This window comes from Brassica napus, chromosome A7 (assembly GCF_020379485.1).
Source record: "Brassica napus cultivar Da-Ae chromosome A7, Da-Ae, whole genome shotgun sequence".
Lineage (NCBI taxonomy): Eukaryota > Viridiplantae > Streptophyta > Magnoliopsida > Brassicales > Brassicaceae > Brassica > Brassica napus.
In genome coordinates this window covers 3,326,336-3,341,753 of record NC_063440.1, presented here as the reverse complement: position 1 = coordinate 3,341,753, position 15,418 = coordinate 3,326,336, and the positions used below count along the sequence as shown (strand labels likewise).

General features: G+C 34.3%; 2 protein-coding genes across 2 annotated transcripts; both read left to right on the top strand.

Moving 5' to 3' along the window:
• Positions 1 to 4,741: 4,741 nt before the first annotated feature.
• LOC106433674 (putative polyol transporter 1) lies at positions 4,742 to 6,906 on the top strand. Its single transcript, XM_013874498.3, has 3 exons — positions 4,742 to 5,074; positions 5,149 to 5,495; positions 5,585 to 6,906. Exons 1-3 carry the CDS (start codon positions 4,948 to 4,950, stop codon positions 6,644 to 6,646), a joined length of 1,536 nt encoding a protein of 511 aa, XP_013729952.2. The 5' UTR covers positions 4,742 to 4,947; the 3' UTR covers positions 6,647 to 6,906.
• Positions 6,907 to 9,990: 3,084 nt separating this feature from the next.
• Positions 9,991 to 14,018, top strand: LOC106433675 (putative polyol transporter 2). The gene is made up of 3 exons (XM_048737241.1): positions 9,991 to 11,655; positions 11,729 to 12,075; positions 12,164 to 14,018. The coding sequence occupies exons 1-3, from the start codon at positions 11,526 to 11,528 to the stop codon at positions 13,223 to 13,225; spliced, it is 1,539 nt and encodes a 512-aa protein (XP_048593198.1). The 5' UTR covers positions 9,991 to 11,525; the 3' UTR covers positions 13,226 to 14,018.
• The last annotated feature ends 1,400 nt before the right edge of the window (positions 14,019 to 15,418 follow it).

Below are 15,418 nucleotides of genomic sequence, written 5' to 3'. Positions count from 1 at the left end.
GTATTTTGAAGTTGGGGTTGAGTTTGATATTTAGAGATTGTAAGTGAGGTTTGGATTCTATACTATTTTGGTGATGTAGAATACTTTATTGAAAATTCTTCTATTTCTATTCACTTTACTACTACAGTGATTAAGTATATATGTGGTAAATAATGTTGTAACGTTGGTTTCTTTATATTTACATGTAATATTAAATAGCAGGCATTCATTTATGTCCATCACAAAACATTGATGTCATCCACTCTTCTTAAATGTAACCGGATACTTATTACAACTGAGGGCATAACCGGTTCAAAATGTTGTTAAATGTTAATTTATTCATTATGTCAAAATCAATGTTAGTTTCTTATATTCATCACACCTAGGGGAAAACGTTCTTCAATAGACTCGTCGCTTTTTATTTTCTCATAAACAAACATATGTACATATAATGAGTGTTTTTCATCAAACGGTTATTCTATTACTCAACTTGAGCTGATCTGGAGAACTAGACCGGAATAGAATAATCAATGTAGTACAAATCCCTATGAAATGATCTTGCTATCTCACCTCCTTTAATTTTAGCCTCTCAGCAACTCCTTTAATTTTTTGAAAAGCATGGCCATGCTCTTGGGCCTTGAATCATTGAGATTAGATCCTTACAATCGGTATAAAAAAACTGACATGTTGCTACTTGTAGAACACCTTCCGTTGCCTAAGAAATCGTCTCAAGCTCCACAGGTAAGGATGAAACTCTTCTCCTTTGGTTTCTGGCTCCTTTTGTGTACATCCATAACCATTGAAGAATAAGTCATGTGTCCATGAACTTTGTTTTTGAGAAAAAAAATTCCAATTCGAATATTTTTTCAATTTTTTATTTTCAATTTTTTCAATTATTTTTTAAATTTTCTTTTTTTGTATTTTTTTTTTGAAATCCAATTTTTTAAACTATTTTTAAAAATATATTCTAAATTTTAATTAATGGTTTATTAATCTTAAACCCATCATCCAACTTTCAAATCTAAATTCTAAGTCTATATTAATTAACCGTTGGGGTGTAAGTAATTTGTTTTTTTTTTTATCTTTTCAATGAAATCTATTTTCGTCGTTTTGACCCTTGTCTGTTATTTTTTTTATAACAAATTTTAGAGTTATTTTATGGTATTTCTCTATAATTTATTTCTCAGCATCTTATTTTTTGGGTTTTCTGAGTTTCTCTTTTGCAACTTTATATGCAATCACGAAAATAGGATTCAACCCACAATATTAAATTTGGCTGTATATATGTGTGTTTGACTTTGTATAATTTTAACATTGTTCAATACTACATCGTTTCGGCATTATTTTATAATATAATAAGTAGTTGAAATAGAAGGCTCGAACCTTGAACCTTAAACACATTTTGAAGCTAGCTAACCATGTCGGCCGCTGATATATAATTATTAAACGAAATTAATTATATAGGAAAGCCATTCCGAAATGACCTTGTTTCTTATTTGTCCCTTGGACATGGGAGCTTGAGCAATGAATGTGGGATGACCCTTTGGAGTGCAGCATATCTTTCTTCTTTGATATCACCACAGGAGCATACCATATCTTTTTTTTTTGTTCTCGCCACGATACACTCGAAAAAGGTGGAGCTGAGCCAGAAACGATAATTTGATTCAAATTGTTGTTCAAATCATGTGAGATAATAACTATAAGTAAAGAAAATCGAAAAGAGTAGATGCTTGAGTAAAAATCAAAGGATCATATTCATTACCCAAGCTCTCATGTCCAAGGGAATAAGAAGAAGAACCAAAGTCATTTTGGAATGGGTTTGCTATATAAATAATTTCGTATGATAAGAAAACAAATATATCAGCTGGCCGAAATGCTTAGATAACCTGAAAAATGTGTTTAAGGTTCAAGGTTCGAACACTATTTATGTGTATACAATCAAAGATTATACTGCGGGTTAACTCGTATTTATTGGATTGACCTGTGGATTTTCGAGATTGCGGATAAAGTTGCAAAAAAATCACATTGAGGGTTTTTTTTCCAGAAACCCATATTTTCTTTTCTACTAGTAACCCAGTAATTCCTAGATGAAATTGATGTTTTTGGGGGACACTTTCATCTCCACGAGAAAGCCTAGAAATATACAAAAAAAAATTATTAGATCAGTATTAGAATGAGCCTGTTAAAACTTATATCATAGGTACTTCCCTTGGCTGAAGCTTTAGCTATTAGAGAAGCCCTCTCTCATGCTCACCACCTTGGAATCTCCAAAATATGGCTTTTCTCATACTCACAAGAGCTCATCCGAGCCATCAATTCGATCTCCAAACTGAAGAATCTAAATAGGGTAATATCAGATATCGAATCGCTCTCTTCCTCTTTTGATTTCTTCATATTCTAGTTTCTGTCCAGAGATCAAAATGTGTGCATTCTGACTGTTTGGCAAAGGTCTACCTATCAAACTCTATATCTTCTTGGCATAAGAGCCTTCAAAATTGGATTTTCAGTAGTATGCTTATAAGTCAAATAAGAGAAGACATTAGTAGTTACTTATGATGATTATTTCATTACTTAGAAAATGAAAATGAAATGGAAAGGAAAGACGTACAATGAAAGCTTGCCACCACTTATCTTTCTGCTCATTTGGAACAAATTTTCAGCAGGACTACTGCCCCCAGAAGTATGCCTACCATGTTACTCGGATAAAATCATGTACAAAGGAATCTACACTGAAACTGAAAAAGAAACAGACAAACAAGACAATACAAGATGGACACATGAATGCAGGCTAGGCATGGCCATTTGGTGTCCCGTTCGGGTTGGTTGATTCTAATTTTTGGATTTTCGGTAGTATGATCTCCCATTCGGGTTTTACTAATTTTTAGATCAGATTCATTTTTTTCCTTCCGGGTTCCGGTTGTAACCTATGTTTGAACTCCCAAAAATCTATTACTAATGAAACTGAAAACAATTCTCAAAATGTATAAATTATACAAAAATCTAATTAAAATTAGTTAATCTAGTTAAAATAACTAAAGAGTATTCAAAATAAACAAAAAATAGAATTTTTTTAAAATATATAAATTACCTTAATATATGTAAAAATTAATAGGTTTAACTAAGTTCGGATGTTTTCAGATCTTAATTCGGATTTTGGTTTAGTTCGAGTTGTATCCAAACCTTAATATACTTAAATCTCATTCCCTATCCAGGAATCATAATAACGATTCAGATTTAGTTTTGTTCTGTTTTTTGCATTCGGTTCGGTTTTCGGATTTGGTTAAAAAGGTATGGCCTAATGCAGACTTTAGAAAGGTACTTGCGATAACGCTCCATTGATTTTCCTTATAAATGTGAAATTAACATGACATATTGAAAAAAACTAACATAACTAAACATAAGACACTGAAAAATAAATAAATCACTTTGACGGACACACATGACCGAATTTACCAAAGTAAATGTCAATAAATGCTAAATTAAGCGAGTAAATTAATGAAAATGGTAAATATGATTTTCAAATACAGTAAAAACTCTGTAAATTAACAATGTTGGGATTTTGATATTTTATTAATTATAGAGTTATTAATTTGCAAATAGTTTTACTTTTTAGATTTTTCTATTTTAGAGGATATCTTTTATATAAAATAACAAAATAATTAATTTTACCATATATACATTGATTAAGTTTTTGAAATTCAACTTCATATTATTTTTCTTATATTGTTTTGTGTGTGTGAAATATGTTCTATAGAATTTAATTGCAGTTTTAGATATAATTTACTAAATATTATAAAAATATATTAAATGTTAAGAAAAAACAGAGCTAATATTATTTGAATATGGAAAAAAAAAATTTCTTGTTTGTACATATAGAAAATTTATTTACATATAAATTATTAATTTATGTTTTTAATGGGACTATACATTTACACACAGTTTTCTAGAATATATTATTTTATCGATTTGGGTCATATTTTGAACATGACCAACTGAGGACCGAAAGAATTTATTAATTTATTGTGTTATTAATTGATTGAGTATTATTTAAAAGAGTTTCTACTGTATATACAACAAAACGTAATGATGAACAATCGAGTGTAATAAAAAAATGAGTAATATAGTCCATCTGAAATGTTAAATCCGAATCATAATCCTAATTAACTTCATACAATAATCAACTAAAGCTCTTTCTATGTAAATTTAATACATGTAAATGATAAACCTTAAAATTATAATAAATAAATGAAATAAAATATCAACCTAACTTTCATGACTCAATTATATTGTACAAATTCATTTATTCAGATAAATGTAGAATTTGTTCAGATAGGTGCAGCGGCGCGGCGGGACGAAGTTATATATTTCAAATAAAAATATTAGATATTGTATGATATATTTATGTATCTATAAAAAAAAAAAATTGATAGCCGTGGGAATCCTAAAGGCTTTCTAGGTCCAAAGACTATTTATATATATTTATATTGAACAACACAAATGTTATACATAAAAATTACATTTATCAAACTAAAATAAAGTTCCAAGTGAACAAAACTTGTAACTATTGCTTGAAATCTTTAGATTTATGTTAATTATATTCTCGTATGTTTCTAACTTCAGGATAGGAAAAAACAAAGAGAGAGAAACGAATCTTGTTAGATCTGTTTTTACTGTAAACAACTGATTTTAGGACAAAACTTGTTGATGAGAGGAAAACACTGGATCTTGACATCTTCTAATCTATATTTTTATCCCTGAAATTTTGTTTAACCATAACGGGTAATCAGTTAACTAAGTATTTTCTTAACAGTCGGTATTAGTTAGTTTTTGTTGTGAGCATTACACATTTATTTAAACCCATTCCATCATCCCAATAATTCCATCATCCACAAGAACCAAAGTTCATTTTCCAGTTTCATACTCTCTTCTATTAATTAATTTCATTGTCTTGCAATCATAGTGAAGACGATGAGTTCCTCTGGAATAGAGAAAGGTGTTGTCACTGCAGAAGCCGAGGCGCCGAGGGGGAATAGAAGCCGGTTTGCTTTTGCATGTGCAATCTTAGCCTCCATGACTTCAATCATCCTTGGTTACGGTACGATTTTATTCTAACGATCCATGTCATAGTTGGTTTCTGTAATCGTCCTTACATATCTATGGATGTTGCAGACATTGGAGTGATGAGTGGAGCTGCAATTTTTATAAAAGAAGATTTGAAACTGTCAGACGTACAGCTTGAGATTCTCATGGGAATTTTAAACATCTACTCCCTGGTAGGTTCAGGCGCCGCGGGGAGAACTTCTGATTGGATCGGGAGACGATACACCATAGTGTTGGCAGGAGCCTTCTTCTTTTGTGGTGCCCTTCTCATGGGGTTTGCCACAAATTATCCTTTCATTATGGTTGGCCGTTTTGTAGCTGGTATTGGCGTCGGTTATGCTATGATGATCGCACCGGTTTACACGGCTGAAGTTGCTCCTGCTACTTCTCGTGGTTTTCTCAGCTCTTTCCCTGAGGTCTAATAGATCTGACCTTTCTAATTTTAGATATAATAAAAAGCACATTTTAAATGAAACTTAGTGCTTGTATGTTCTTTTGTATGCAGATATTTATCAACATTGGTATACTTCTTGGGTACGTATCGAACTACTTTTTCGCCAAGCTTCCCGTGCATATTGGGTGGAGATTCATGTTAGGTGTCGGAGCGATTCCCTCAGTGTGCCTAGCCATCGGAGTGTTGGCAATGCCCGAGTCTCCGAGATGGCTAGTCCTCCAGGGTCGCCTTGGGGATGCTTTTAAAGTCCTCGACAAAACCTCAAACACCAAAGAAGAAGCCATCTCTAGACTCAATGACATCAAACGGGCTGCCGGAATTCCCGAGGACATGACAGACGATGTTATAGTTGTTCCCAACAGGAAGAGTGCCGGAAAAGGCGTGTGGAAGGATCTTCTTGTCCGGCCAACCCCTGCTGTCCGACATATCCTAATAGCATGTCTCGGTATCCATTTCGCTCAGCAAGCCTCCGGAATTGACGCGGTCGTCCTTTACTCTCCGACCATCTTCCAAAAGGCTGGACTGAAATCCAAGAATGACCAGCTCTTGGCAACTGTCGCTGTTGGAATTGTCAAAACACTCTTTATCGTTGTAGGGACTTGCGTGGTCGACCGGTTTGGACGCCGTGCCTTGTTGCTCACGAGTATGGGCGGAATGTTTCTTTCATTGACCGCGCTTGGGACTAGTCTTACAGTCATCGACAGAAACCCAGGACACACGCTCAAGTGGGCTATTGTGCTTAGCGTTACAATGGTAATGACGTTTGTAGCAACATTCTCAATAGGTGCCGGCCCAGTGACGTGGGTCTACTGCTCAGAGATATTCCCTGTGAGGCTAAGAGCTCAAGGGGCAAGTTTGGGAGTGATGTTGAATAGATTAATGAGTGGTATTATCGGAATGACATTCCTATCGCTTTCTAAAGGTCTAACCATCGGTGGTGCATTCCTTCTCTTTGCCGGAGTTGCTGCTGCTGCATGGGTCTTCTTCTTTACTTTCCTTCCAGAGACACGAGGTATACCTTTGGAAGAGATGGAGAGTCTTTTCGGGAGCTACACTGCAAACAAGAAGAAGAATGTTACAAAGGAAGGTAAAGAAGTGGTTGAGAAACACTGATAAGAAATAATGAAATATATTGTTGTGAATTGGGGAAATTTCATTACAAAGAAAAGAAAATTGCTTTAATAATGTAAGTTTCCATCTAGCTCAACTTGTTAACTAAGCTCAACTTTATTTTGATGAGAATGTCAATTCAACCTACCTGATGCTATTTCTTTAATTGACAAGAACGTAAAAACCTTACAAAGATATATTCATCACACCTAGGGGAAAACGTTCTTCAATAGACTCGTCGCTTTTTATTTTCTAATAAACAAACATATGTATATATAATGAATTTTTTCATGAAACGGTTATTCTATTATTCAACTTGAGCTGGTCTGGAGAAGTAGACCAGAATAGAACAATCAATTTTGAAAAAAATCCCTATGAAATGATCTTGTTATCTCACCTCCTTTAATTTTAGCCTCTCGGCAACTCCTTTATTTTTTTGAAAAAGCATGGCCATGCTCTTGGGCCCTGAATCATTGAGATTAGATCCTTACAATCGGTATCAAAAAACTGACATTTTGCTACTTGTAGAACACCTTCCGTTGTCTAAGAAAGCGTCTCAAGCTCCACAGGTAAGGATGAAACTCTTCTCCTTTGGTTCCTTGCTCCCATAAGTTAGATTTTCTCTGAGCAGTTCTTTTGTGTCCATCCATAACCATTGAAGAATAAGTCCTGTGTCCATGAACTTTGTTTTTGAAAAAAACTTTTCCAATTCGAGTATTTTTTTCAATTTTTTGTTTTCAATTTTTTTTTGTTTTCAATTTTCTTTTTGAATTTTCTTTTTTGAATTTATTTTTTTTGAATTTTTTTTTTGAAATCCAATTTTTTTAACTATTTTAAAAATATATTTTAAATTTTAATTAATGGTTTATTAATCTTAATCTCATCCTCCAACCCTCAAATCTAAATCCTAAGTCTATATTAATTAACCGTAGGGGTATAAATTTTTTTTTTATCTTCTTAATGAAACCTATTTTCGTCGTTTTGACCCTTGTATGATATTTTTTTGATAACAAATTTCAGAGTTATTTTATGGTATTTCTCTATAATTTATTTCTCAGCATCTTATTTTTTTGGGTTTTCTGAGTTTCTCTTTTGCAACTTTATATGCAATCATAAATATAGGATTCAACCCGCAATATAAAATTCAGCTGTATATATGTGTGTTTGACTTTGTATAATTTTAACATTTTTGAATACTACATCGTTTCAGCATTATTTTATAATATAAAAAGTAGTTGAAATAGAAGGCTCGAACCTTGAACCTTAAACACATTTTCAAGCTATCTAACCACGTCGGGCGCTGATATATAATTATTAAACAAAATTAATTATATAGCAAGGCCATTCCGAAATGACCTTGTTTCTTATTTGTCCCTTGGACATGGGAGCTTGAGCAATGAATGTGGGATGACCCTTTGGAGTGCAGCATATCTTTCTTCTTTGATATCACCACAGGAGCATATCATATCATATCTTTCTTTTTTTGTTCTGGCCACGGCACACTCGAAGAAGGTGGAGCTGAGCCGGAAACTATAATTTGATAATTCGGATTGTTGTTCAAATCATGTGAGATAATAACTATAAGTAAAGAAAATCGAAAAGAGTAGATGCTTGAGTAAAAATCAAAGGATCGTATTCATTACCCAAGCTCTCATGTCCAAGGGAATAAGAAGAAGAACCAAAGTCATTTTGGAATGCGTTTGCTATATAAATAATTTTGTCTGATAAGAAAACAAATATATCAGCTGGACGAAATGCTTATATAACCAGCAAACTGTAGTTAAGGTTCAAGGTTCAAACACTCTTTATGTGTATACAGTCAAAGATTATACTGCGGGTTAATTCGTATTTATTGGATTGACCTGTGGATTTTCGAAATTGCGGATAATGTTGCAAAAAAAATCACATTGACGGTTTTTTTTTTTGCAGAAACCCATATTTTGTTTTCTAGTGGCAACCCAGTAAATATTTCTAGATGAAATTGATGTTTTTGGGGGGGACACTTTCATCTCCACGAGAAAGCCTAGACATATACAGAAAAATTATTAGATCGGTTTTAGAATGAGCCTGTTAAAACTTATTTCATAGGTACTTCCCTTGGCTGAAGCTTTAGCTATTAGAGCAGCCCTCTCTCATGATCACCACCTTGGCATGTCCAAAATATGGCTTTTCTCAGACTCACAAGAGCTCATCCGAGCCATCAATTCGATCTCCAAACCGAAGAATCTAAATAGGGTAATATCAGATATCGAATCGCTGTCTTCCTCTTTTGATTTCTTCATATTCTATTTTCTGTCAAGAGATCAAGATGTATGCATTTTGATTGTTTGGCAAAGGTCTACCTATCAAACTCTCTATCTTCTTTGGCATAAGAGCCTTAAAAATTGGATTTTCAGTAGTATGCTTATAATTCAAATAAGAGAAGACATTAGTAGTTACTTATGATGATTATTTCATTACTTAGAAAATGAAAATGAAATGGAAAGGAAAGACATACAATGAAAGCTTGCCACCACTTATCTTTCTGCTCATTTGGAACAAATTTCCAGGAGGACTACTGCCCCCAGAAGTATGCCTGCCATGTAACTCGGATAAAAGCATGTACAAAGGAATCTACACCGAAACTGAAAAAGAGACAGACGCACAAGACAATACAAGATGGACACATGAATGCCGGCTAGGAATGGGCATTTGGTGTCTTGTTCGGTTCGGTTTGGCTGATTCTAATTTTTGGATTTTTGATAGTATGATCATAAGTCCCATTCGGATTTTACCAATTTTTAGATCAGATTCATTTTCTTCCTTCCGGGTTCAATTTAGATCGGGTTGTAACCTATGTTTGAACTCCCAAAAATCTATTAAAACTAATGAAACTGAAAAAAATACTCAAAATATATAAATTATTCAAAAGTCTAATTAAAATTAGTTAATCTATTTAATGTAACTAAAGAATATTCAAAATGACAAAAAATAGACAAAACTTAAAATATCTAAATTACCTTAATATATGTAAAAATTAATAGGTTTAACTAAGTTCAGATGTTTTCGGATCTTAATTCGAATTTTGGTTCAGTTCGATTTGTATCCAAACCTTAATATACCTAAATCTCATTCTCCATACAGGAATCATAATAACGATTCAGATTTAGCTTTGTTCTGTTTTCCGCATTCAGTTTGGTCTTCGGATTTCGTCAAAAAAGGTATGGCCTAATGCATATTTTAAAAAGGTACTTACGATAACGCTCCACTGATTTTCCTTATAAAGGTGAAATTAACATGACATTTGAAAAAAACTAACATACTAAATATAAGACACTGAAAAATAAATAAATCACTTTGACAGACACACATGACCGAATTTACCAAAGTAAATGTCAATAAATGCTAAATTAAGCGAGTAAATTAATGAAAATGGTAAATATGATTTTGAAATACACTAAGAACTCTATAAATTAACAATGTTGGGATTGTGATATGTTATTAATTATGGAGTTATTAATTTACAAAAAGTTTTATTTTTTATATTTTTCTATTTTAGAGTATATCTCTTATATAAAATAACAAAATAATTAATTTTACCATATATACATTGATTAATTTTTTGAAATTCAACTTCATATTATTTTTCTTATATTGTTTTGTCTGTGTGAAATATGTTTTATAGAATTTAATTGCAGTTTTAGATATAATTTACTAAATATTGTAAAAATATATTAAATGTTCAGAAAAAATAGAGCTAATATTATTTGAATATGAAAAACAATAAAATGTTTTGTTTGTACATATAGAAAATGTATATACATATAAATTATTAATTTATGAATGAGACCATACATTTACACATGGTTTTCTAGAATATTTTTTTTAATTATTTTATCGATTTGGGTCATATTCTGAACATGTACAACTCACGACCAAAAGAATTTATTAACTTATTGTGTTTATTAATTTATTGAGTATTATTTAATAGAGTTTCTACTCTATATACAACAAAACGTAATGATGAACAATCCAATGTAACGAAAAAAATGAGTAATATAGTCCATCTGAAATTTTAAAATCCAAATCATAATCCTAATTAACGTCATACAATAATCAACTAAAATTCTTTCTATGTAAATTTAATACATGTAAATAATAAACCTTAAAATCATAATAAATAGATGAAAATAAAATATCAACCTAACTTTCATGATTCAATTATATTGTACAAATTCATTTGTTCAGATAAATGTAGAATTTGTTCAGATAGGTGCGGCGGCGCGGCGGGACGAACCACTTGGTTATATATTTCAAATAAAAAATATTAGACATTGTATGATATATTTATATATCCATAAAAAAATTGATAATTGTGGGAATCCAAAGGTTTTCTAGGTCCAAAAACTACTTATATATATTTATATTCAACAACACAATTCTTATACATAAAAATTTACATTTATCAAACTAAAATAATGTTCCAAGTGAACAAAACTTGTAACTATTGCTTGAAATCTTTAGATTTATGTTAATTATATTCTCGTATGTTTCTAACTTTAGGATAGGAAAAAACTGAGAGAGAGAGAGACGAATCTTGTTAGAACTGTTTTACTGTTTAGGACAAAACTTGTAGATGATAGGAAAACACTGACTCTTGACATCTTCTAATCTAATTTTTATCCTTGAAAATTTTGTTTTAACCATAACAGGTAATCAGTTAGCTAAGTAGTTTTTGCAGTCGATATTAGATAGTTTCTGTTGTGAGCATTAATTACACAATTATTTAAACCATTTCCATCATCCCAATGATTCCATCATCCACAAGAACCAAAGTTCATCCGTCAGTTTCATACTCTATTCTATTAATTAATTTCATTGTCTTGCAATCATAGCGAAAACGATGAGTTCCTCTGCAGAAGTCGAGAAAGGTGTTGTCACTGCAGAAGTCGAGGCGCCGAGGGGGAATAGAAGCCGGTTTGCTTTTGCTTGTGCAATCTTAGCCTCCATGACCTCAATCATCCTTGGTTACGGTACGATTTATTCTAATGATCCATGTCATAGTTGGTTTCTGTAACCATCCTTACATATCTATGGATGTTGCAGACATTGGAGTGATGAGTGGAGCTGCAATTTTTATAAAAGAAGATTTGAAACTGTCAGACGTACAGCTTGAGATCCTCATGGGAATTTTAAACATCTACTCCCTGGTAGGTTCAGGCGCCGCGGGTAGAACTTCTGATTGGATCGGGAGACGATACACCATAGTGTTGGCAGGAGCCTTCTTCTTTTGTGGTGCCCTTCTCATGGGGTTTGCCACAAATTATCCTTTCATTATGGTTGGTCGTTTTGTAGCTGGTATTGGCGTCGGTTATGCTATGATGATCGCACCGGTTTACACAGCTGAAGTTGCTCCTGCTACTTCTCGTGGTTTTCTCAGCTCTTTCCCTGAGGTATAATAGATCTGATTTTTCTAATTTTAGATATAATAAAAAAAAATTGTATATGAAACGTAGTGCTTATATGTTCTTTTGAATGCAGATATTTATCAACATTGGTATACTTCTTGGGTACGTATCAAATTACTTTTTCTCCAAGCTTCCGGTGCATCTTGGGTGGCGGTTCATGTTAGGTGTCGGAGCGATTCCCTCAGTGTGCCTAGCCATCGGAGTGTTGGCAATGCCCGAGTCTCCGAGATGGCTAGTCCTCCAGGGTCGCCTTGGGGATGCTTTTAAAGTTCTTGACAAAACCTCAAACACCAAAGAAGAGGCCATCTCTAGACTCAATGACATCAAACGGGCTGCTGGAATCCCCGAGGACATGACAGACGATGTTATTGTTGTTCCCAACAGGAAGAGTGCCGGAAAAGGCGTGTGGAAGGATCTTCTTGTCCGGCCAACCCCTGCTGTCCGACATATCCTAATAGCATGTCTCGGTATCCATTTCTCTCAGCAAGCCTCCGGAATTGATGCGGTCGTCCTCTACTCTCCGACCATCTTCCAAAAGGCTGGACTGAAATCCAAGAATGACCAGCTCTTGGCAACTGTCGCTGTTGGAATTGTCAAAACACTCTTTATCGTGGTAGGGACTTGCGTGGTCGACCGGTTTGGACGCCGTGCCTTGTTGCTCACGAGTATGGGCGGAATGTTTCTTTCATTGACCGCGCTTGGGACTAGTCTTACAGTCATCGACAGAAACCCAGGACACACGCTCAAGTGGGCTATTGGGCTTAGCGTTACAACGGTAATGACGTTTGTAGCAACATTCTCAATAGGTGCAGGACCAGTGACGTGGGTCTACTGCTCAGAGATATTCCCTGTGAGGCTAAGAGCTCAAGGGGCAAGTTTGGGAGTGATGTTGAATAGATTAATGAGTGGTATTATCGGAATGACATTCCTATCGCTTTCTAAAGGTCTAACCATTGGTGGTGCATTCCTTCTCTTTGCCGGAGTTGCTGCTGCTGCATGGGTCTTCTTCTTTACTTTCCTTCCAGAGACACGAGGTATGCCTTTGGAAGAGATGGAGAGTCTTTTCGGGAGCTACACTGCAAACAAGAAGAAGAATGTTACAAAGGAAGGTAAAGAAGTGGTCGAGGAACACTGATAAGAAATAATGAAATAAGTTGTTGTGAATTGGGGAAATTTCATTAAAAAGAAAAGAAAATTGGGGGCGAGTCACAAAATAAATACATAAATAATATGTGTAAATAATGTATGTATCCATATAGCTCAACTTGTTAACTAAGCTCAACTTTATTTTCATGAGAATATGAGTTTAACCCAACTGCTGCTATTTTTTTTAATTGACAAGCACATAAATACCTTACAAAGATATATTCATCACGCCTGAGGAAAAATGATCTTCATTAGACTCGTTGTTTTTTAATTTTTTTCATAAACAAACATATGTACATATAATATTTTTTTTCATCAAACAGTTATTTTATTGTTCAAACTTGAGATAGTCTGGAAAACTAGACCAGAATATAACAGCTAGTGTAGTACATATCCCTATGAAATACTTTTGTTATCTCACCTAATGAATCTGACTTAACATTTTAAAAACAAGAATGAAACACGATAGAAAAATCAGTAAATTTACTCTTCAATCTCGACAAATTCTTTAAATTTATGGAAAAACTTGGCCATGTTCATGGGTCTTGAATTATTAAGATTAGATCTTTACAATCGGTACTAAAAGGCTGACATGTCGACAGTTGTAGCATGCATTCCATAGTCTAAAAAGCGTCTCAAGCTCCACATGTAAGAATTAAACTCTTTTCCTTTGGTTTCTTTCTCTCATAAGTTATATTTTCCATGTGGAGTTCTTCCATTTCAATTCACAACTACTGAAGAATGAGTTATGTTCTATGACCCATCAATAATACATATGTAAGAACCCATCCCGTGGACACCGGCTGGCCCTGAAGAGCATCGATCTTAACCTCCACATGTGAGCCCCTCACGGCCATACATATAGGTTATTGGTGTGTTTGGTGTCACTCGAATCAAAGACCTCACCCTTAAACAACTCTCCCATAAAACAAGTTGTCACCAATTGATTATTATGTAACAATCCGTCATGTGGACCCTGGCTGGCCTTGCAAAGCATCGACCCTAACCCCTCACATGTGAGCCCCTCACGGCCATACATATAGGTTATTGGTGTGCTTGACGTTCCTCTAACCCGTTCCTCTAACCCAAGACCTCACCCTTTAACAAGATCAATTGGTGATAGATTGTCCTGTGGGAGAGTTATTAAAGGGTGAGGTCTTGGGTTCAAGGAACGCTAAGTGCACCAATAACCTATATGTATGGCCGTGAGGGGCTCACAAGTGAGGGGTTAGGATCGATGCTCTGCAGTGCCAGATGGTCCATGGGACATGTTGGTACAACATATCTATGAGGTTACAGTTTGGCTAGGAGATTTGTCGTTCCACATGTATTTCCTCTTTTGTACTATTATGCTCAAACCAAGCATAGCATTTTAATTCGGCTTGTCTAACCGTTTCCAAAGAGTTTGTTTTTTTCTTTGAACAATTATGACATAATAGCTAAAACACCATAAAATTATGATTTTTGTTCGGGTCAAAATCGGTTATCTCGAAATAAACGTCTGTGAGAACCGAAATTGGCACTGTCGATTTTCGTTTAAATAAGAAAAGTAGGAGAACCCTAATTTCCCACAGGTTTCAGATATCTGCTAATACCACACGCCAAGCAATCAGAACATGAAATAAAGACGAGAAAAAATAATAAATCGAAAAGGGAGCAAAGTAGATCTTATTCCGAATTCGCGTTTGAGCGTTACAACAAGGTAAGAGCCTGGGCTACGGGAGTTGTCGGCGAGATTCCTAGTTCTAAAACCTTAAAGCTGCTAAACCTAATTGAGTCACAGCTCGAATAACAAAAACGAAAAATTGCCTAAATTGCTCTAACTGCTAAGTTTGCTGTGTATCGCGGATCTCCCTTGTGCCTCTCGCCTAGGACTCCTTATATACTCCTCCAAAGTTGGTTTTAGCTTTTCCCCTTCTGCCCTTAAGCCGTCATAGCTCAAAAATGAAGATATTCTGATTTTCCCGATCTTCGTGATTATCTTCAGAAATTTCACATTTATCCGCGGAAACTTAACATTTATCTTGCCTTACGAACCAAGCATAAACTGTCATAAGGCTTATGGGCTTTCGGTTAGGAAATCGTAAGTGGGCTTCGAGCTGCGTTTTAGGTCTCTTTGGGCCGTCTTTGACTCGAAACGTTTATTACGGTTTCTTCGATAAAAACGAATTTCCCGTGGTTT

Excerpts from the sequence above, each read along its gene's own strand:
- LOC106433674 (XM_013874498.3), top strand. The coding sequence starts at position 4,948 with ATGAGTTCCTCTGGAATAGAGAAAGGTGTTGTCACTGCAGAAGCCGAG. Across the intron at positions 5,075-5,148 it reads TTCAATCATCCTTGGTTACG|ACATTGGAGTGATGAGTGGA; the intron begins GTACGATTTTAT and ends TGGATGTTGCAG. Across the intron at positions 5,496-5,584 it reads TTCTCAGCTCTTTCCCTGAG|ATATTTATCAACATTGGTAT; the intron begins GTCTAATAGATC and ends TTTTGTATGCAG.
- LOC106433675 (XM_048737241.1), top strand. The coding sequence starts at position 11,526 with ATGAGTTCCTCTGCAGAAGTCGAGAAAGGTGTTGTCACTGCAGAAGTC. Across the intron at positions 11,656-11,728 it reads CTCAATCATCCTTGGTTACG|ACATTGGAGTGATGAGTGGA; the intron begins GTACGATTTATT and ends TGGATGTTGCAG. Across the intron at positions 12,076-12,163 it reads TTCTCAGCTCTTTCCCTGAG|ATATTTATCAACATTGGTAT; the intron begins GTATAATAGATC and ends TTTTGAATGCAG.